Source organism: Ptychodera flava, chromosome 8 (genome assembly GCF_041260155.1).
Source record: "Ptychodera flava strain L36383 chromosome 8, AS_Pfla_20210202, whole genome shotgun sequence".
Classification (NCBI taxonomy): domain Eukaryota; kingdom Metazoa; phylum Hemichordata; class Enteropneusta; family Ptychoderidae; genus Ptychodera; species Ptychodera flava.
In genome coordinates this window covers 4,651,691-4,675,867 of record NC_091935.1, presented here as the reverse complement: position 1 = coordinate 4,675,867, position 24,177 = coordinate 4,651,691, and the positions used below count along the sequence as shown (strand labels likewise).

The following is a 24,177-nucleotide window of genomic DNA, read 5'->3' as shown; positions in this document are numbered from 1 at the left end:
CAAGACTTCCGTCTGTCAAGATCCGTTGACGTCATGCCATTGTGATGGGTCATATCATAAACTGGTGGGGGTGTTCATGGCTCAGGTTGAGGTGTGGGAGAACGATTTTGAGCTATGACAAAAATCAAAAGGGACTTAGCGGCATAGCCACAGTGTTAAGCCTTTCTCCAAGGTTTCTTAGTTGACTACAATCTATTACAGACTACTGAGCTGACGTTAGGGGTACTCACTTTGTGTTTGCTCATGAGCGCTAGTGTTTGGTACTGAGTTGCGTGGATATCCCCTCATGGCCTCACGTGATCTGGGCCTGTTGCATAATCTGCAGAGATGATCATATGCCTCCGAGTCTGAAAACTGTCATTGTGTAAGCCTGTCGGCATTTTCCTTGCATTTTTTCTCATTTAATTTTGCAAAATATCGGCGAGTACCTCAATATTTCAAGATAACCCTTTCTTCCCAATCGTTTCCTGGAGTTTCAGAGTCATATGAACGAAAATGAGTGAAAGTTTTAGACAGGAAAATCGGACGTCGGCCATGTTCAATGTTTACAGTACAATAAGAAGTTTACGTGGAGGAATTAACCAACAAACACAGGAGTGTTCATGATGCCCGCCCTCTAGAGCAGACCCTCCTATATGAAGTACCACTTTTGATGCTTGTGGAAAGCTTGACCACACAATGGAGCATTTAAACTTTTAGAAAATGACAAACTGAATAAAAAGGTATTCAGAAAATGTCAAATACTGAGGAAAAATGCGCAAATATTCAAAATAACAGGTTAACTGATTGGTCAGCTATAAAAAACAATGAAAATGTTTATGATCAAAAGTTTTTGAGATGCGCACATTTTAACAAATACAGAAATTATTAACATTATAAATATAAGACCAAACTATTTTTCAGGGATGGGACAGGTTGGAAATGAGGGGTGAGAGACAAAGGCACTCCTATTGCTGCATGTGGATGCAGCCACACCATTTCATTTACAGCATACTTATTCACTGTGTTGTGTTCAAGTTCCATATTGTACTGACTGTCATACAAGGATAACATAAGCAAATCAAATCAAATTAGAAAAGGATCAATGCTGTTGTGTGATTTTGCTGAACATGGCTGATATTTCGCCCTATATATTTGGTATCCAGCAAAGGCATATTTTGATGTAAAGTCAAAATTAACACTACATTGCTGACAATATATTTTACCGTTTCTGCATGAATTTTTCTTTTTTAAATTATAGTATATTAGTACTTCAAACAGATTAACAGTTATCGTGATGTCAACCCATAATTTTACATCACAAAGACTGTAATTCTGCCAACTTTTTTTGTTTTTCAGTCATTTTATAAATTTTGCACTGCACAAGATGATTGAACAAATTGCAATGTTTGAATTTGTAAACTAAAAGAATAAAAATCCTTTGGTCACAAATTAAATAAATTATTTTTTGAAAAGAAATTTACTCTTAAACACTTTTAGCATATATTCTTTACACGGTCATGTATTTCAAGGAAAATATGCCTATTAAAAACAGTAATTTCTTCACTTTCAATTTTTTTTCAATACTATGACAATTATCAGCCATGAGGTTATACAAACACAAGACCAGATAGGCGTTTTTCATCATTTCCACAGGACTCTTTGGAAAATCCATTAAAAACAGTTAAAAGTGACTGGAAATGATCACTTGGTATACATTTAATTTACAGATGCCAGGTTGTGTATTTCACATGCACTCAGGTCAGTAAGGAAGTGCGTCATTACTATTTTGGACTGTTAATTCTTATTTCTGAATTGTTTAACTTTTTTCCACATTGAACTATCTTTAGGCAGTTTATACTGTTGCTTAGAATTTTTTTGATTGATGTATTTAATCATCTTTTGGGTTCTTTGGGTCCATATCCCACCTCATGCCCCTACATCATCAACTATTTACCAACAACTCCATGCCAACAACCAATTACCTGACCTGGCCACACATTAGAGAAGGTACAGCGTCATTGACGGTATTTTTTTTTATGCGTGTGGGTTTTTTATTTACGTCCATATGTGCGTTGCAGTTGAGCATAGTTTTTCGGACCATCACGCATGTCTCCCTGGTAACGGGTTTGTTTACACACTGACATATTTTCTGGCGCCTTTTTCAATCGTCTGTTGGCCTAGACTGTGAAAATGTCCTTCGAATTTCATGCTCGTGTGCTAAAAAACCGGTGTCGTATTTGTGCACGAAAATAAATGGCACAAGTTATCCATGCTCCAATTTTATCGTGGAGTTAAAGAATTGTTTCAGAGTACAGTTTTAGTGAAGACATTCTGATGTTCACCCGTCAATTTTTGTTGTCTCTGTAGAGAGTCATTGCTTCATGGCAGCAGGCAGAAAGCAATAACAAAACCTATCGGCCAGGGACACACGTAGTTAAATGGTCCAGACACTGTAGAGTACGGAGCAGACACTGTAGAGTACGGAGATGTGCGGTGTGTGATGCATTGTGTAAGGCAGGAAAGAAAAAGAAAGACAGTAAAAACAGGGGCAGACCAAGTCAATACCAAGGCAGTGACATTTCTGGTATCACTGGCAAGGAGACAGGAAAGACGGGAAACTACAGAGTGAAACTCATGGCAGTACAAATCTAACAGCAGCTGTAAAACAGAGGGCAGGAAAAAAGATGAGAAGATTCATTCCCTTGCAGAGACAGAGGTTCAATGATCTCATTGAAGAAATGGAGTGTCCCATTTGCAAAGACATAATAGATGGACCAATACAACTTTTGTGTGATGGACCACATGTGTTTTGTGCTGAATGTTTGTGTCAGTATTTGCAAGTTTCTTCATCCTGTCCTGTGTGCCGTCTCTCTATTATGTGTGAATCTATTGTAAGTCCCCCCATTGCCTTTGCAAACATGCTATCAAATGCCACAGTCACATGTGATTATGGGAATGTCGGTTGTAAATCAGTTGTGCCACTGCAAGATCTGCAATACAACACGGAACGGTGTGTTTACCAGTCCATTGCTGGAGACCACTGCCTCTCGTCAGTGAGCACATTTCCCTTCAGAAGCCACCCTACTCCAGTCCCCATTCCTGACACAATCAATACCGAGACATCAAATGATGAAACATCAAGGGATAGGCAGAACAATATATGTGCTGTGAAGGCCGCAGAAATTATATTGCAGAATGTATCAGCGGTGCATATGCTGCTACAGTATGAAGAAATGGAAACAACACTTGTCACGAAAAAAATAGAAGCAAACAGAAGTGATGATAGTTCGATAGAGGTTAAAACCAAGGGCCAGGTGAGTTTTTTACCAGCATTACTCTTGCTGATCTATACCCACATATCAATATACAGTTAGATTTTGGAGTAAATTCTTCTGATAAAGCTATCATGGAATATGATAATTTGTAAATTTGTATTTGTAATAACATTTATTTGGTTTTGTAGTACATGTGTGACCTGGTAGTGGTTCAACAAATTAATTTCATCAAGTAATGAGCTAGTCCAATTTCATGAATTTATCACCCACATATACTTTTGAAAGATAAATTTGGTTTTTCAATTTTTGGTGTGATTTTTTTTCAGCCATTGTGTTTAACATATACACCAAAGCCACGAAAAACAACCTCAGAAGCTAGCACTAGGACAAGACGTCAGAGAGTGTTGCAGTTAAGTCAGAGGAGAGACATTGTCAGTGGTGGTGATGCGATGCTGCAGCTTAGTGAGAGGAGGTGTGACACCAACAAAAGGACAAGAAGGAAAATCCTCCAGATCTTGGGACTCACTCCTGACATACCTCCAGGTGCTGGCCTTCATTTGGAAGTTGCTATGGGAACAACATGGGCTGCCAAGAGGAAATTACGGCATTACTTCAAGGCATGGCATGTGAATATTGGAAGTGAGGTATGTTATGCAGGTCATTTTCCCCCACACTCATCAAGGTCACTGTCCTTCTTGACCTCACAACCATGAATTTAATAAGTCATGTTTGGAATTTTCTGGAAATTTAATTAGTTGTGTAAGAGAGAGAATTTTAGAACAGTAATTAGCATGTCAATAAAAGTTCTAGATTATTCTTATATGCTCTTATATAAGCACATGAGTATTAATATTGGGACAGCAGGCTTGCAGTCAGACTTGGGATTGTGTGCAAACTCTATTATGATCATGTAGAGAAAGACTGGATAAGTAATTTTGTTATCACATATTACTGAATATATGTGTTACTGTTGTTTTTGCATCTTGTTCATATTTGTCTTCAGGTCTAGCAAACTTACATGTACCTGGCATGCTACAATACCTACCAGTGAAATTTGGATAAAGTTAGGTGGGGACAAGGGTCAGGGAACCATGAGAATGGTTTACCAAGTTGCTAACATCAGTAATCCAAATGTAGCATATAATACAGTGATTTGGAGTACATTTGCAGCACCTGATTCCTATTACAATTTAGAAATAGCTTTAGCTATTAAAAGAGGTCAGGTAGACAAACTGGATGGCACAAAGTGGAAGTAATTCTAAACATGCATACTGTGTTTTACTAAACAATGAACAGATTGTACCATATATCTATTTTGGTACAATATTTGGAACTTAAGATACATACATATTGGTTATCCAAGTTTAATACATGCATTATACTGCTGATCCAAAAATCTGAAAACAATGTGCAAATCTGACCAAACTTATGCAGCATAATATGATACCTACATTAAATAGTACAAAGGGCAAAGTTGTTTTCTTGCATGTACAAAATGCATTGATGTTTAGAAACATGGGCATTAATTTAGAATGGTGTGGACAATTGTCTTACATTGCACTTTGATTTATTTCAGGGACAAGACACTATTAGCACGGATGATGAGAGATTATGAGTATCTGGCCAAGAGTTATGGATTGTCTGGACCAAATGGTATGAAATGTATACTTGCATGCTATGATTTATACATAAGAAAAGTTGAGGCACTGACAGGACAGACAGTTTATTGTGTACACTTCAGTTTTACCTATGATTTACATGTGTACGTCCTTGACCTATCAGTTTGCAATATGTGCGACTGTTAATAATCAGCATGCATTGTGTATGATATGCTGTAGAACACAATTATGATAATTTGTTGTAGTTTTTCGTTGACTTAAGACATTCACAGCTAACATTGATTAGTCAGATAAATGTAAAGGAAGGGGTACACATGGGTCAGATCTTGATAAATATTTGCAAGCTATTGACAAATGATTGTTTTCCTCTGTAGAAATTCTTGTGTTTATTTCTCAATTTAATTCTTACACATAGTATTAATATGTATACTGGCAATGCAAAATGTAGTAACCATGAATTTCTTTGAAATAAATATTTAAACTGATAAGTTTGCATACCCGTACATCCTCTCCAAGAGTTCACACATGCACATCAAATTGACTTCATGAACACCAGTCATGTCTATACCTACGAAGGTTTTTAAGTAATTATGTCAGTTTTTGTTCCTTGTCTTCCTCACATTGAAATATTTTAGGGAAATATTTTTGCGTATGCTGTGTGATCAGCAAGGAACAAGCACAGTTGCCGAAGGAGGAACAACCAGTGTCATCAATGAAGAAGAGAACCCTTGATGATATCAGAAAGTGTCACAGTGAATTTCTTTCAACTGGTGGAATCCTAAGGCATGCCATGCAGCACTACAATAGTGTCAGAAAGCCACTTTTCAATGTACCACTGCACAGAGTATGTACTAATCAATTCAATCCACTATGTTGTTTGCTTCCATTGACCAACTAAACATATAGCTCTGTTCTGTTTCAATCAGTTCACTTTACCTTTCTCTAAAAAAGTTCAACAGACCACACTGTGACCTATCTACATGTATGCATGCCACTATGTCCATAACGGTGTGCACAAATAGAAGTTTATTAGTGAAGCTATATGCAAAACAAGTTGACAATGAAGGCAGCACATATGTCAGCATTTGTGATCAATCTAGTTGTTGTATATTTGTATGTAGTGTTTTCTTCATAAATAGGTAGGTATGAAACGTTACAAGATATTGTCATACATTAAAAGTAAAAGATACATGTGCTAACCCTTATATTTTATCACAGGTTGCAGTCCCAGGGTTGCACATCAGTCCTGGCTTGTTTTAAAAGTTTTTCACCATGATGGAAGCTAGCTGTGCAGTACTGGATATCAAGATCATCACGACTCTGGAGAGAGATGATGACATTGATGAACCCGTGCTGAAGCCTGCTGGATTTGACACATATGTAGCCATGTTGAAACAAGTCGAGACATTACAGTGTGAAGCGAAAGAACTCCAAGAAGAAGCTAAGACCTTGGCTGATAGTGTTGAAAAGGCTCTCCTTGCTGATGATGACTGTGACAATGATGATGATGATGACAACAGTGAAGATGACGACAGACCGCCACTAATGACCTTGGGCAAAGTTAAAAAAGCCCAGGAGAAAGTGCAGGAACTCAGTGAAGAAGCTGACAGGTTAGTATTTATGAATAGAAGACCATACTACATTAACAAAATAAAAAAAAATGATTTTGTGATAATTTTGAAATCTTGTGAGACACAATTAATTTCAGTGGCAGTGAGTTGCTAGCCAAGTCAAACTTTTTATCAAACTGGAATAGTTGCCATGTTAAATAAACATGTAATGTTTGTTTAGCATGGTGTTAAATTTCCTGTATCATGTGAGAACACCCACAGATAACCTGTCTAGCAACCTGAGATCTCAGAGGGTCTCCTTCATCTTTGAAAATGGCATATTGATACCAGAAGTAAGATCATTTTTGTGATGATAAGCAATAACATTGTAAATCTCAAGTGCACAGTCATGTCTATGCTGCATTTTCAGAATTTTGGCTGGTGCACATTTGTAGTGCAGTCAATACTTTTCAGACAACACAGTGTTTATCTTTGTTTTCTTAGATATCCGAAGCTACAGACGTAAATTTAAGCGAAACTGCCAAAACAATGTGGTTTTGTAGTCTGCGGTATTGACCAAGCTCTGCAGTCATTTGGTGTTGGACGTCATTCTTACCACGGGCAGGCATTCATCGGAAATCATGTGAACGAGTGCTGTAAAGTATGTGTTTTACAACTGTACACTGTTTTGTTGCTAAGGTCATTAAAAGGTTCAATATTCTGCTTGTCATGATTTTCAAGCTTTCAGCGTCAGATTAATTTGTGTTTATATATATACTACAGAAAATGTATTTCGTCTACATTATTTTGTCCTACTTTCAGTGAAACAACTCTGTTTGCTTCTTTGAAAGAAAGTTATCATATCCTTTTTTTTATTTTTTGTGTTTCAGGAAGAAAACATTCAAACGTTGTGCAAGAGCGTCATCAAGACCACAGCAAGAATATGCCCATAGCTGAATGAACTGGCTGCACACATTTGTGGTCTGTATAAGCCAATATTTTCAAAATTTGCAGCCTGCCATAATCTTTAGAGTACAAGCAATAGAATGTCAGATGAATATATTAGCATTCTCAGTTCAAACATATCACATTTAATGGCATATTACAGAGAACACTTTCCTTATGAAAGTGTACCCCAAAATGCATATGTTAGAAGATCATGTCATCCCTCAGATTGAAAACACAGGGTTTGGCTTTGATTTCCTCACAGAACGGTGTAGAGAGTATCCATCATGAGATTAGGAAGGGAAACATATCACATTTAATGGCATATTACAGAGAACACTTTCCTAATGAAAGTGTACCCCCCAAAATGCATATGTTAGAAGATCATGTCATCCCTCAGATTGAAAACACAGGGTTTGGCTTTGGTTTCCTCACAGAACGGTGTAGAGAGTATCCATCATGAGATTAGGAAGGGAATGGACCGGTATAGTAAAGTACCTGGCCATAATGGTTTAAAGAAATTAGAACTTATGGTAAGGGAGCATCATGTGATGACCAATCCCAGTCATGTGAAAGTGCCAAAAACACAAAGGGGTTCATACAGAACCAAATAAGCAACGTGAAATAATGATGGCCATAGTGATAAAAGTAAAGATAAATCATGATAAAATAAACATGTAAAGAACAAATTAATTAAGTCAATAACAAACCAATATGTAAATAAAAACATATGAAATCTGGTTCTTTCTATGAATCATATTTTTACTAAATTGATGCTTGTATTTTTAGTCCCCAAGATACCGTCCGGGGGGACTTATAGGTTTGGTCATGTCCGAGCGTGTGTCAGTGTGTGCGTTTGTCCGTCCATGCATCCGTCTGTTCACGCAGATATCTCAGAGATACATGGAGCGATTTCATTCAAACTTGGTACAAGGATTACTTGATATGTCATACATATGCACGTTGCTTTGTTTTGTGATATGATCCAATGTGGCCGCCATGCGGCCATTTTATTACAATTTTTTATGTACAGAGCCATAACTCCGACATGTTTCAACCGATTTTATTGAAAGTTAGTTACAAGGACATTGACCTCATCATACATATAGTCCAGTCAATCTACGAGATTTTGGCACCTAACCACCACAAATTGCAACAGAATTTTTTTCTTCGGAATGCATTTTAGTGAGGTACCCAGAACAACATATTAAAAGTTTACTCGAATCCACCTTGGGGAAATATGTCTAATTTGCATAAATCAAATATGGCTGCCAGCCATCCGACAAAATAGCATAATTGGCCATATATCACATATTAAACAAGCTATTCAGTGATTTCAAAGTCTGACACTAGTTATTTGGCTCAGGGAATCATTTTGGAGGTATAATGTTCATATAGGCACTTCTTAATTTGCATAATTCCAATATGGCAGCCAACATTCCTACAAAAGACATTTTCGGTCATATACCACATATTAAACAAGCTCTTTCAGTAATTTTAAAGTTAAAAGTATATTTCTTAGGCATGGACAAACGTTTTTCGAGATGCAATGATTTGCATAGGTAATTTGTTAATTTGCATAAATCCAATATGGTGGCCAACATACCTACAAAAGACATTTTTCTGTCATATACCACGTATTAACCCTTTTGGCGCCAAGGTCTATTTTTGTCAACGTTATAAAATGTATCACAGTCAATTTTGCTGCTTTTTTGCCAAATTTTGATAAAAAATGTAGCTGCTGGAAAATGATATCCATTTGGTCAAAAATTATGAAAAAACGTACAGAAAAGTTCACAGAAATTGGTAAAATATTGCATTAAAATTTTTGTGTAAATAATTACAGCAGTCAAAGGGTTAAACAGCTATTTCTGTTATTTCAAAGTTAAAAGTATATTTCTTTGGCATGAACAAATGATTTTTGAGAGCAATGATTTGCCTTGGCACTTCGTTAATTTGCATAAATCCAATAGGGCGGCCAATATACCTACAAATTCATGTATTGAACGATCTACTTCAAACCATTTTGAAGATTAAATATATTTCTTAAACATGAAGAAACACTTTTGCGGTTCAATGTTTTAAAAGACACTTTGATAAGTTTCAGAAATTAAATATGGCTGCCAAATTAATGACAAAATAGCTTCTTATATAAATAGAGGTTCTGTAGAGATTTTAGCAACCGGAATATACAAGAAAAAGCACTGCACCCAATGCAGCGTATTTTGCTCAAAATATTTTTTTTGCAAATACTCATCCAATTTGATTAATTTTGTTAACTCAAGATTAAAAATTGGTTAGGCTCACCTTTAAGCTTGGCAAACAGTCGTAAGTTGCATGATAGAGAAGGGGTCAATTTATGCAAATTTATGCAAATCACCGATTTTCTGCTTCCCTTTTATCCGAATTTCAAGATTTGCAAAGAATATAACTCTAGTCTGGCTGGGTCAAATTTTCTGAAATTTTCACATTGTTTTTTAAATGCTATATAACAAAACAACTATTTTGTTTTGCAATAAAATTCTGATGCAAAAAATATCAGACTCTTAAAAACTTGATCAACACATAAACTCACAAAAAATTGAAAATTGCATGCTTAGGAAAGGCTTAAAATTAATTCAAACAACTCATCAGCCCAACAGAATCCAACTGTTACACGATACAAGCATGTACATCTGGAAAAATGACACTTGGAAAAATGACTCAAGATGTACTTGTTTGTATTGTGTAATAGTTGGATTCTGTTTTTGGATTAATTGTAAGCCTTTGCTAAAGCATGCAGTTTTCAGATTTTTTGAGTCTATGTGTCCATAAAGTTTTTATGAATCTGACATTGTTTGCAATAGTGCTAAGTTTCAATTGTGTGTATTATGGCATTTTTTAATTTGGTCAATCATTTTTTCTGTTTTTTAGCTTTTGTGTTATTGTATTGTATTTTGCTGTTATGTGTGATGACTTCTTGCCTGTCATCTAGGGGATCTTATAAAGATGCACCCATCCATAAGAAGGGGGTTCAGTCTAATTAAAAATTAAAGATTTTGAACACATCTTTTTTTAACAGTAAACATTACAGATTACATGTTTTGACACTGTATAGTGTTAAACACCATACAAATTACGAAAATGCCGTACACAGATGAATCCAATGTTATATTCAGAAAGAGAATATATTATTCAGAAGACTACAATCATTAACAGTTGTCATATATAGAAAAATTAAAATTTTAAAAATACCGCAATTATACGGTGTCGCTCAAATTTGATCAGAATTGGTACATACCAAAGATCAACAATAAGTGTTGTTTCTATCTGTTCAGTGCAGGAAAATTCTACGTTGATGTTATGACAATGATTTCTGCACAACCAGAAAAACAACAAGAAATATTTAAACCAGAAAAACAAGAATGACAAAAGTAAATAACGTCTGAAACTTTAGGTACTGGAGGTCAACTTTAGCAACATGCATAGCAGAGAATGTTTCAACCATGGATGTACAAAAATAGACATCCATGGTTTGAGCAGGTCTGTTAATATGTCACAGTTCATAAACAATCACAGGAAATGAATAATAAGCTGTTTCAGTTACTGCCACCACTCCCGCACATAATAGGTACCCTGCATACAAATAGGTTAAAGGTCAAAAACCTCTTACTCAGATGTGTGCGCTGTTTCAGTTATTGCCACCACTCCTGCACATTTGCAGGATTTCCCCTTTTTCTGACCTCATTTGCATATTTTTGACACTGAAACAACGTCACATCTCAACCCCTGCATCTACCTGTACACAAATACTGAGATGGTAGCTTTGGCGGTATGGGAGCCTTTGCGTGTGACGGACATACATCCGCACATACATACCTACATACAGACATACAGACGCCATAGACTCACCATATAAGCTCTTTTTGGTATTTATATCAATACCAAATATGAGCTAAAATGAATGTCGAAGGACTTAACAGTTTCTTCTTGATAGTTTCCTAGTGCTAAACACTATACCAAACCCTTATTTATATTAGAAGCTATTAAGCCATGGGGCATTAATATGGCAGCCATATTTAATTTATGCAAATTATCAAAGTTTCTTTGTAAAAATTGAACCACTAAAAGTGTTTCTTCATACCCAAGAAAAATATTAAAAGTTTAAAATCACTGAAATAGCTTGTTTAATGCGCGGTATATGACCGACAATGTCCTTTGTAGGAATGTTGGCCACCATATTGGATTTATGCAAATTAACAAATTACCTATGCAAATCATTACATCTCGAAAATCATTTGTCCATGCCAAAGAAATATACTTTTAACTTTAAAATCACTGAAATAGCTTGTTTAATAGTGGTATATGACCGAAAATGTCTTTTGTAGGAATGTTGGCCGCCATATTGGAATTATGCAAATTAATGAAGTGCCTATATGAAACATTATACCTCCAAAATGATTCCCTGAGCCTAATAACTAGTGTCAGACTTTGAAATCACTGAAATAGCTTGTTTAACATGTGATATATGGCCAATTATGTTATTTTGTCGGATGGTTGGCCGCCATATTTGATTTATGCAAATTAGAATATTTCCCCAAGGTGGATTCGAGTAAACTTTAATATGTTGTTCTGGGTACCTCTCTGAAATGCATTCTGAAGAAAAAAATTCTGTTGCAATTTGTGGTGGGGTCTAACCCTAGTTGACGTGGAGATAATATCACATCAATTTGTTTGCACACATTATCCAATATGGCGTGCCATGCGGCAATCTTATTACAATTTTGTCATGTACGGAGCCATAACTCAGACAATATCTCAACCGATTTTATTCAAAGTTGGTACAAGGACATTGACCTATGTCATACATATGCATGTCAATTTGTTTCATGATATGATCCAATATGGCCGCATGGCAGCCATTTTGTTACAATTTTTTCATGTCCTTAGCCATAACTCAGGCCCGTCTAAATGGATTTTATTCAAACTTTGTACAAGGACTTTGACCTATGTCATACATATGAACACGATATGGCTACCATGCCACCATTTTGTTACAATTTTTTCATGTACGGAGCAATTACTCAATCATATCTCAACCGATTTTATTCAAAGTTGTTACAAGGACATTGACTCATGTTATACATATGTATGTCGATTTGTTTCACGATATGATCCAATATGACCACATGGCGGCCATTTTGTTATGGTTTTTTTCATGTCGAAAGCCATAACTCTGGCAAGTCTCAACCGATTTTATTCAAAGTTGGTACATGGACATTGACTTATGTCATACATATGCATATAGATTTTTTAGACAGTAAGATTAAATATGGCTGCATGGCGGCCATTTTGTTACGATCTTTTCATGTACAGAGCCATAACTCAGACATCTTTCCACCAGTATCATTCAAAGTTGGTATAAGGACATTGACCTATGTCATACATATGCACATTGATTTGTTGAACGGCATGTAGCAGTATCATGTCAATTACTAAGTTTCATAATTAGACTGATATGTCGAGAAATACTGCATCAGATTTCATGAAACTTGGTACAGATGTTAAGCTTACATTGCTTTAACAATGAAAAGGCATTTATCAGTGTCATTTTAATTAATTTGTAATTGCTTATTTAATGAACTTTCCTAATTAGAGTTATATATCCACAAATACTGCGTCAAAATTTGATGAAACTCGGTACAGATGTTGATCTCATAGTTTAGTAAATACTGCATCAAACTTTATGAAATATGGTACCGGTGATAATCTATTAGTGTTAGGATAGTATGCAAAAATGTTCGGCAACATCCTGTTGATTCATTACTAATTGACTCATTTAATGACATTTTGTAATTAGGATGGCGGCCTACATTGGTTTTATGTTTTCACCACCGTGGAACTCATTCTTGGCCATTTAGCGCCATCTGTATCACAGTATTTTTATCATAGACCTAATTAATGAAGAGGACTCTATCCTCTCTGAGGACTTGTAATTAAAGTACCAATGAACAAGTGGGGACTGTGCCATCAACGACTTGTTCAATTTAAAATTGATGCTTGAAAAGTCATCTTTATGGTGAGTCCAGTATATGTAATGATGAATTAAATGTAAACTTACCATTTTAGGATGTTTTCACATGTTCAAATGAAACTTCCTTCAGTTTTATCTTACATGAAATATCATTGGAAAAGTTAAATTTTTAGCATGAAAATAAGAATGAAATACTTCTAAATGCTTTCATTATGATTTAGTATATATACTAACAAGTACAGATGTAAATAACCTTGTTTTGCTTATCTATTTACAGAATACAACGACCCTGGAAGTTGCAAGGTGTCCATTTGATTTCAAGTATTTCTCATTTTTTAATTTTGTTTGTATTTTTTCAGATTGTATTTAAAATAAAGGTATTTGATCATTTCAATTTGTATTTTTTTCAGTTTCTGTGTACCTTTCCTTTTCGTTTCCTATATTTTTTGTTTAGCTCTTTATTTGTCCCTTTTTAAAATGCAACTTTGTGGGATAAGTTACTTTTGATATTCAGAGAGTTTGTAAAAGATGTTTGCCCGAAACTTTGTTACCGGTACATGTAATTTATTTGAGTCTTGTCACTTCAAGAAATAAAAAAAAATGTTTTATTCTATATGCACGTGCCTGTTTTGATCATTTATGTTATGGTTTGAAGTAATTTTTAATAACATTACAGTTAATTTGCCATTGTGCTGTTAAAACAATCACCGTACAATACAAATAAGGCAATAATACATTGATTTCTGCCTATATGATGAAAAAGGTGCCTCTCTAATTTTTGCCGTTTGTGGCGCTGTTCTGTGGCTTCCGATTGACGTGTATCCATAAAGTTCGCACACAAGTTAAAAGTCTGGGCCTGCTGGGTATCGCTTTAAACTGCTTAGTGTCACTTTTCCGACTAGCATTTAATTACTCCTTGGCCTGATGATGTCCCTCTCTCCGTACAGTATTATGTATAATTCTGCGCTGCACGTACAACAATTAGAAGTCACCCCTTTTGACAAAATTAAAATAAACAACACCTCTTTTTCAGAATTTCCACAGCTTCAATGAACTGTTATTAGATTTCTATATAATACTTATAGCCCCTAAACTTGTAATAATAATAATAATAATAATAATAATAATAATAATAATAATAATAAATTTCACCATAAGAAATGTTTTACATTTCATGAATATGACTGTATGTACAATTGGTGGGGACAATGAAATATAGTTCGGCAGAACTAATCTTCCTTCATGGCCCCAACAAAATTTATGGAATAAATAATTTTATATAATGAAGGTATTTAGAGTTGCAAAAATATTATACATGTAGAACAAAATAGGTGCATAATTGATACTAAATACATAAAGAAATAACTTCAAAAATATTATATCGGATTGGTGGTGGTGTCATCGATCTGAAACTTTCGGGCTCGCCAAGGTCGTAAACTTGTGATATTTTAAAACCACAGCATCTCTAAGAATGATAAATACTGTTTCGATCGTGTCGTTGCATTAGTTTCATAAATATAATTGTAAATATTCTAAATAACTCAAAATACTATGGTTATCCTCGCTAGCGCGGTGAAAGTCATGTCCGCCGATGGTAGACTTGCATTGGCATCGGTCCAGCGCGGAGACAATGATTGACATGCGCACGTGACCGAATCCGTATGTCTGATTGGTGGAGATACCATTTCATGTATCAAAGTCAGCTTAATCGGATTATGAATGAAAGTATGCATGTAAACATTTGCATATCTCCTGGATGACGGCCGCTTTACCCAATAAATGAAAGTAATCCGCGTAAGGAAAAACACAAAATGGCGATAAAAAACATGCAATTTGTTACAATAATTTTGATCCATCCACATCAAAGAAAAATAGGAAGACTGTTCATGTGATAAATATATAATCCCATGGTATTTTTCTCTGTTTGACGTCATCGTAAACGAGTGTTTATCGCGGAGCCGTACAACTTCGAGCCGTATAACAGTCGAAAAATCCGAACTTCGGTCATATCACGGTTGTGGAGGGATCGTGGTCATATAGTTTGTGATCTGACGCAACAAATGTTCCGCGACGAGAATAGAGAGAAGCCGTCGGAGATGGCAGGGGGGACTAGAACTGAAACAAATCTACATCAAATTGTCCAAGTTGGTGACGGTTATATCACTGCAGGAAAGTTAAAATGGGTAAAAATGTCCCCATTTTGATTAATTTCACCCCCGAGTGATATTGGTATAGTCCACATTTCTTCTACGCATGCTCACCAGGTTACTTTTAGCTCTCTAGTCTGACAAGTAGCTGTGCTTTCTTTACGTTAGTCAGTAGACAACTTTTAGCCATCTTTTTACTGAACTGTTTCACTTCAATTAGTACCGTTCTTAATTACGATGTCTGATAAGGATCCTGAGCAGAGCCCAGTGGATAGTCAGCAACCACATTTTCAGGGGGAAGGTACAGATCCGGATGCCCACAAACTCATGGGGCATGCCACATGTGTCAGCGCAGTTGACGGTGAACTTCCCACGAATACTTCCGGGGCGATACGGAAGGAAAAGACCACTCGTACCCGCAGCAGTGCTCGTAAGTCTAAACCCAAACTCCAGGATCAAGTTGATGAGCTTACAGCGAAAGTTGAGGCTTTAACAGATAAATTGGCGGGTTTCTCTGGACTTTCCCGCTCAACACACGACGGCGCCACTCAGGGTAGTAACAATGTTGCCAAATCACTAGGCGCAACTGGTTCACCATCCACATCGCCAACTACTCGTGCAACGTTGAATGACCTGAAGCCAATGCCAGTTTGCAACAAGCGGTAGACAGGTTGTTAGACTCAACAGGTTCATCTTGGTGTGGTTCTTCTTCATGTAGCTCGACGGACACTCAGTATTCGGATTTAGAGAAAAGCCACATATCGAATGGTTCTACACACAAACGACGCAGCTCGCGACGTCATGCACACGTGTCACCATCTCTTCTCGGCCACTGTGACGAACCTAAATCGAAAGGTAAGAGGATGAAGAGCGGTGTCAAGCGTAAACCTACCGACCGAGTCAAGAAATACGTGCCTTGGCCTCACGAATTTACAAGAGACCCAAACCCAGATAGGTCGGACGCTTTGGACTATGAACAGTTAACATTAGCTCAGTTAGTTGCAGGGGAATTAGAAATAATTTCCAGTAGATTGCCCAGAAGTAAATCCGCTTTATTAAGATTAAGACACTTGCAGGATATTATCACAGATGCTCAATTATATCCATGGGAAAGAGTTCGAAAGTATCATTCCATAATTTTACAGTATCTGGAGCAGGGTCTTTTACGTTGGGGCGATAGTTTCGAACAATTGCATGTTCGTTTTATAAGAAATCCTCCAACTAGTAAAGTAGTTAGTCGTCAGAGATATTGTGCAGGTTTTCAATCTGGTAAATGTAAGATTAAAGGAGATCACTATGTTAACGGTAGATTAGAGAAACACATGTGTGCCTCTTGTTATCGTTTAAAACACAAACAAGCTTCTCATCCAGCTAGTGACTGTCCTTATCAGGATAAAGGGCACACAGATAAAGACAAAGAGTGACCTACAATTCTAGTTACTAACAGGGGATCATTTTCAACTGTAGAAACCCCTGATAGTTCATTTACTAGTAATGACATTGTTCATTTAACACCCACCTCCGCAAGCTCGCCTGAGGTGGCTTTATTTTCATCACAGGTTGTTTCCACTAGTTGCTTTACTCAGCCTCTGCATGACTTTGTAGTTAAAGATATTGATTTTACAAGGCAGTGCTTTTGGCGATGAGGCTTTTAATATGTCAATTTCTTTCTTTGATTCAAATTTGTACACTTTCAATCATTGTGCTTTATCTCAGGCCTTTACAGTCATGTCTATTTTTTGTTATCCAATTGTAGATTTTTCAAGTTCTTCTCTCTCTGTGGTTTTACCTGTAATACCTATATGGTTGCCCCAGCACATCGCATTTGGCCTCCCGTGTCATCCTTGTCACCACAACGTTTGGCCGACATGCATTTAGCAGTTTTTGACTCCGTCAACCTAATTTTTCTGGTATGCGTATTCCTATACACACTGCGCTCAATATTCCAGCCTGGAAGCAGCGTTTGCAGTGGTATCATGATCCACTAGTAGTGGAATTTTTACAGTTTGGTTGGCCAATTAATTATTCATGTGATTCTCTTCCCCTTTCAATTGCACGTAATCACCCTTCGGCTCTTCAGTTTGCTCAAGAAGTGGATAAGTTTATTTGTAAAGAAGTGCTTCTTGGGGCCACAGCCGGTCCTTTTGCACAAAACCCACTACATGTTCCTTTGGCTACCTCCCCCTTGTCAACAGTCCCCAAAAAGGGGTCATTAGAGCGTCGCGTTATTATGGATCTTAGTTTTCCTGAGTCTACATCAGTTAATGCAGGCATCCCTTCTGATACATTTTTAGGCCTACCTTTTCATCTTACATATCCTAATTTAGACTCGCTGACTGATATTATTCGTTCTCTTGGTCAAGGGTGCCATTTATTCAAACTTGATTTGAGACGAGCCTATCGCCAGCTTCCAGTGGACCCTCACGATTATCATTTGCTTGGTTACACATGGCGCGATTCTGTTTTTGTTGACACTAGATTACCTTTTGGTCTTAGATCTGCGGCTCTGGCTTGTCAAAGTACCACTAATGCAGTTGTGTACATGTTTAGACAACTTGGTTTCAGAGCTGTTAATTTCCTAGACGACTTTTGCGGCGCGCAGAAGTTCAGCAAAGGTCATTTTTAGCCTTTAACACATTACGTTCTCTCCTTACAGAGTTAGGTTTGGAGGAAGCAGTTGACAAAGCAGTTCAGCCAACGACACGTTTAACTTTTATAGGCGTTTTGGTAGACACAGACACTATGACTTTACAAGTAACTGAAGACAGACTTCAAGAAGTCAATACACTGTTAGCACAAGGGTTGTTCGTAAGAAAGCCAAAAACGCGATTTGCAAGTACTCATTGGCAAATTATCATTCGTAGCTAGCTGTGTAAGACCAGGGCGTTTGTTTATCAGTCGCATGTTAGAACTTTTGCGCTCCATTTCTTCACCACATCATCATATCTCTTTAAATGCAGAGTTCCGTAAAGATGTCGAATGGTGGTTAACATTCATGGCGCAATATAATGGCATTTCTTTCATTCCAGAAGTAGACTGGTCCCACCCTGACGACATTTTTTCAACAGATGCGTGTTTAACAGGTTGTGGTGGTATTTGTGGTTCAGAATTCTTTCATTGTGTATTTCCAGACTTTATTGTTCGACAAAACTTACCTATACATTGTCTAGAAATGCTTACTATTGTAGTTGCTGCCCACCTCTGGGGTGACAGGTGGGGCAAGCAACGAGTATTGGTTTTTTGTGATAACATGGATACTGTTCAAGTTCTTAATTCTGGTAGAGCCAGAGACTCCTTCTTGCTTGCAGCTGCTAGAGAATTGTGGTTCACAGCAGCTTCTCATGGTTTTGAGCTTAAAGCCAAACATTTACCAGGTGATAAGAACCGTTTAGCAGACTGCCTTTCTCGTTGGCACTTAAATCCCAGTTACTCGTCTCAATTTCATGCACTTACTAGCCACCTGCATTTGCAGCAAGTATTGGTGCAGGATAGGCATTTTTCTTTCAACAATATGTTTTAATTGCATTTACAGATACTCTTGTTGAGTTGGACGTTCTCAGACAGGAATTGCAGAGGACTCGTTCAGCCGCTTTTCGTCCTGGTACACAACGCAACTTAATTTCACAGTTCCGTGCCTATTTATCCTTTTGTATTTATTTTGGTCTTGCACCTTTTCCTGCATCAGCAGTAAACTTATCTCTTTTTGTTCAATTTTTGGCACGTTCTTTTCAAAGTACAGGATCAATTGCAAACTACCTTTCTGGTGTGAAAACTTTACATGTACTTTCTGGGTTCTCAGTGGACAATTTTTCATCACTGGAACTCCGTCTTACGTTAGCAGGTTTAAAGAAAACATCAGTGCATACACCTGTACAAAAATTACCTGTTACCATAACTATGTTACAGGCAATGCACTCCTTAGTTGATAATAGTGATCCTTTTCAGGTAGCGGCCTGGTGTGCAATCATTTTTGGATTTTATACTTTCTTCAGAAAGTCTAATTTGGTTCCCCCTTCCAATTAGCATTTGACCCATCTCGTCATTTGTCTCGGAGAGACATCAGTGTGCAAGATGACTTTCTCGTCATTGCAGCTCGCTGGTCTAAATCTTTGCAGTGCCATGAGCGCACTTTTCTCACTACTATTTCAGCTGTACCTTTTTCTTATCTTTGTCCTGTTGCTGCCTTTAAGCACATGCTTGCACTTTCACCGGCTTCGGGGAACTCTCCTGCATTTTCTTATACTACCAAAAACAAACTTGTAACGCTTACGCATCACAGTTTATCTTCCACTTTTGGCAAGTGGATTGCAGCTCTTGGCAAAAGCACCAAACTTTACTCATTACATAGTTTACGCAGGGGCGGTGCGTCCTTAGCATACGCAGCGGGCGTACCTGTAGAACTTATTAAGCTTCATGGGGATTGGCGTTCGGAGGCTTATACAGAATATATCAAAGTTCCTCTCACGACACGTTTGTCTGTCACGAACGCATGGCTGAAATTGTTGCCTCCCATTAGCTTCCAATTTGTGCTTTCAGCAGGCATTAAACTTTTACTGCAGCTTTGCATAATTTGCTTGTGTTTTGTAGCTTGATAAGCCTTTTACCCTTGTCTGCATTTCAGCAGTTGGTAATTCAATTCGCCAGTGCAAGCCCTTCCTTACATTTCAATGTCATTTCAGTGTGTTTGCATATCTGGGTTAACCAGTTGCACTTCTATGACTACGTTCTGCACTAGAATCAGTGTGTCTATTTTCAGGTTTCCTGTAGTCAACATTGGCTTTTTGCACTGGCACATCTGCTTGGCATTTCAGGCAATTTTTGCCTCGGAGTAGTGATAAGTTGTTATTACAGTAGTATTTGTAGTTTTAACCATGTAATACAGTTGTTAGCCTTTTTACAGGCTGTGTTTTGCAATTTCTGATCTTGTAACTTATCAGGGTTTTTTTTGTTTGTTTGTTTGTTGTTTGTTTGTTTGTTTGTTGTCTGGCGGCCTTGCTGTCTGGTGGAGTTCAATAAAAGAACTTCCGGTTTTTGCCGCCAGACCTGTCTCTTCTATGTCTTGTTTGAGAGTGGGTGTAATTGGGTAAAAATGTCCCATTTTGATTAATTTCACCCCCGAGTGATATTGGTATAGTCCACATTTCTTCTACGCATGCTCACCAGGTTACTTTTAGCTCTCTAGTCTGACAAGTAGCTGTGCTTTCTTTACGTTAGTCAGTAGACAACTTTTAGCCATCTTTTTACTGAACTGTTTCACTTCAATTAGTACCGTTCTTAATTACCCACCCACCTCTCCACAGCCTTGTTTTTTAGAATGCAAGTATTTTTATGCGTGTATTTTTACCTTTAGTAGATTTACATCTCAACAGTTTTGCTATGTAATCTTTTACTGTTGCCTGTTGGTTAAATATTGTAGTTTTGTAACTATGCTTGGTTGGAGTTCAATAAAAGAACTTCCGGTTTTTGCCGCCAGACCTGTCTCATCTATGTCTTGTTTGAGAGTGGGTGTAATTACAATCAATTTGCACCGCACGTGGTTGGGCCGAAAAAAGAAAACTAAATTCCATGGTGTCCCACCAATCCATATAGTGGATCCATGGAGTAAAAAAAATGATGTCCCCTACATCACAGACAAGGTCTGTGCCTACATGAATTGTTAATACTAGAGAAAATGCTTCAGGGTCCGTTTTTGTTCTCTAAAAGGTTGCCACAAGCTTCCACTAGGTGCTAATTGTACGCATTCAACCCCCTTTATAAGGAGAAAAATTATCATGTTTTTCTGATGCACCATAGGTACGATGCTATGCGGATCATTGTGTACATGTTCCGTTTACAATGTTACCCTGCACCACAATAGAAGGAAACACTGTAGACTGACACAAATCACCATACACAGACTTAAGTTGGCTGCAAAGTTTCAAGACCAAAGATCACATATACAAAAAAGAAGGGCCTCGGCTACTTCCTTTTAGCGCTACACACGCGCTACTCCGCTCTACGTGGCAGGCTATAATATGGCTACGGCGTAGTCTACCCGAGCACTCTGGATTTAGCTGTGGGTCCATAGCTGTGGTGTTTTCAGACGGGATTCATGCCTTTTACGGGCTGGTTTTGACTTTTACGATTTTAACCCCGCCACCACAGCTATGGGATATTCCATAGACTAGCGTCCAAATCCGCCGCAAGCACCCTTTGCGCAAGTTTGCTCGACGATATTTCGAAAAATTTTCCATCCAAATTACAAATTGCCAACACTCATCGACAGCTTGGTTATTAGGGACTCACCAGACCAGAAATCCGCTCAAAATTCACTGAAATATCGCCTTTTTTCTAAGTTTGCGCGACATGACTACACGTAGACCGCCATTTTGCTAGCGTAAAACTGTTGGTCGAGGATCCCTGCAGTACGTCACTACAGTGACGTAGGGCCGTGACCTCTCAACTTCTGAACACAAACTAACTTACGGCCAGCATCCGCGCGGCGCGCCACGAATAATTATAGATCCTAGGACTGAACTTTTTCCCCCAAGTAAAAGTTTGGTTTCAGTTTTGTGAGACTGGGAATGTCCATAAGACGAACGATGGTCATCGATATCACACGATGAATCTCTCAGTTTGTGTTTAGAAGTTGAGAGGTCACGGCCCTACGTCACTGTAGTGACGTACTGCAGGGATCCTCGACCAACAGTTTTACGCTAGCAAAATGGCGGTCTACGTGTAGTCATGTCGCGCAAACTTAGAAAAAAGGCGATATTTCAGTGAATTTTGAGCGGATTTCTGGTCTGGTGAGTCCCTAATAACCAAGCTGTCGATGAGTGTTGGCAATTTGTAATTTGGATGGAAAATTTTTCGAAATATCGTCGAGCAAACTTGCGCAAAGGGTGCTTGCGGCGGATTTGGACGCTAGTCTATGGAATATCCCATAGCTGTGGTGGCGGGGTTAAAAATCGGAAAAGTCAAACCGGCCCGTAAAAGGCAGGAATCCCGTCTGAAAACACCACGCTATGGACCCACAGCTATCTGATTCCATACCCGCTGTAGGCCAAGGGAGCGTTTAGATTTACGGGCCGAGGGGTGGCCGGCAAAATCCAGGGGTCACCTTAAATTTGAAAACTGCAAATTGGGTTGGGGGTGGTCATGTATTTTTCAAACAGCTCAGAGGGGAGGGTCACTTAATTTTCATAAGTATCCGTCCCGTCAAAAGCAGTTTCAGCGTTCAGAATATTCTGGGAGATAAAAATGATTTGCTGCATGATTTCATTCTCTGAATTCATTTAACTGTAAATCTGAACAAAGTATAATTATCTGTCACATGAACATCTTGTCTTGGCAACTTTGGGTTTGTCTTATTGTAAATCGAGCTCACTGAGGGCAATGAACAATTCTTATATATAGAGAAAGAGCAAGTTTTGTCAGGGAAATTATTTAACAGTTTCCTGTAAACTACTAGTACCATGAAAAGCAAAATTATACTTTTAGGTGACATTCCAATATCATAATTGTTGTCAACGTCTGAACTTTCAAATACCCTATTTAAATCAAGTACATTTGCATCAATTGTCACAAACCTATCACAAATTTATTTAGTTTAGCATTGTAAAAACATTTTTCATAAATTCTCAAAGACTACAATGTATAGTGAATCAAGATTTCGCTGAAATTCTAGAATCCAATTTCTTGCACACAATTTGTCACCACCCTAAACTAATCAAGTACATTAATATTAGTAATCGAGTGTATATAAATACACAGATTTACCTATTTTTGTATTTGAAAAAAATATTCATAGTTTCCTCATAGACTCCCATGTACAGTGAATATACATTTTAGCGAAATTACAAAATCCAATTTCTGGTGAACACATCCATTTGTTACCACCCTAATCTAATCAAGTATATTAATATTAATAATCGAGGGTACATAAATACCAGATTTACCTATTTTTTATTGGAAAAAAATTATCACAGTTTCCGCATAGACTCCCATGTATAATGGATGAACATTTTCAGTGAAATTCGAAAATCAGATTTATGTACATATAATATGCACCTTTAACCATCATATTCTAATCAAGTACAATTATGTTAATTATTCAACGTCTGTATATGCACAAGTATAGCAAGTTTTTCATTGGAAAAAAATTATTCATAATTTTATCATATAGTGTATAGTATATGAACATTTTTGGTGAAATTCTAAAGTCAAATTTTTTGTCACATACCAGTTGTAACAACCCTATTCCAATTAAATAGTGCATATCAATTATCAGATATCTATATGTGCACAGATATAGTTTTATATTGAAAAAAGTATTACATAGTTTTTTCATAGACTACCATGTATTGTGAAATCAACATTATCAACAGCTAATTATCAATTAAATTCAAATATCAAAATTTTGTACACACACGCTTGCGCAAAAGATTGCGATCCACCAGTAATTTCTGTCCAATCCCTTTGAGGGGTAATTTCAAAATTATAGCAAGTCAAAAGGGAAATTTGAAAATTAACACCTTGTGAGTTTGTAAGGGGGTCGTTTGAAAGAATCTGAGAATCTTTTTTTTGTATTATATCGCCCCCCCCCTCTCAAGAGGTGTTTGTGTGCAGCTTTACGCAAGCAATGTGGAGGGGGGGGGCCATGAAATT

The 24,177-nt window shown here is 37.3% G+C and overlaps 2 protein-coding genes and 1 long non-coding RNA gene across 5 annotated transcripts in view; 2 read left to right on the top strand and 1 right to left on the bottom strand.

Moving 5' to 3' along the window:
* Positions 1-24,177, bottom strand: part of LOC139138254 (kin of IRRE-like protein 1) — a 242,937-nt gene that overhangs the window by 6,100 nt on the left and 212,660 nt on the right. The gene's annotated exons all lie outside the window — the stretch shown is intronic.
* On the top strand, positions 4,343-6,505 carry LOC139138248 (uncharacterized). The gene is made up of 4 exons (XM_070706553.1): positions 4,343-4,509; positions 4,834-4,910; positions 5,512-5,720; positions 6,095-6,505. Exons 1-4 carry the CDS (start codon positions 4,349-4,351, stop codon positions 6,134-6,136), a joined length of 489 nt encoding a protein of 162 aa, XP_070562654.1. The 5' UTR covers positions 4,343-4,348; the 3' UTR covers positions 6,137-6,505.
* On the top strand, positions 6,954-13,847 carry LOC139138247 (uncharacterized). The gene is made up of 3 exons (XR_011553564.1): positions 6,954-7,087; positions 7,317-7,407; positions 13,662-13,847. It is a non-coding gene; the product is annotated as an uncharacterized lncRNA (long non-coding RNA).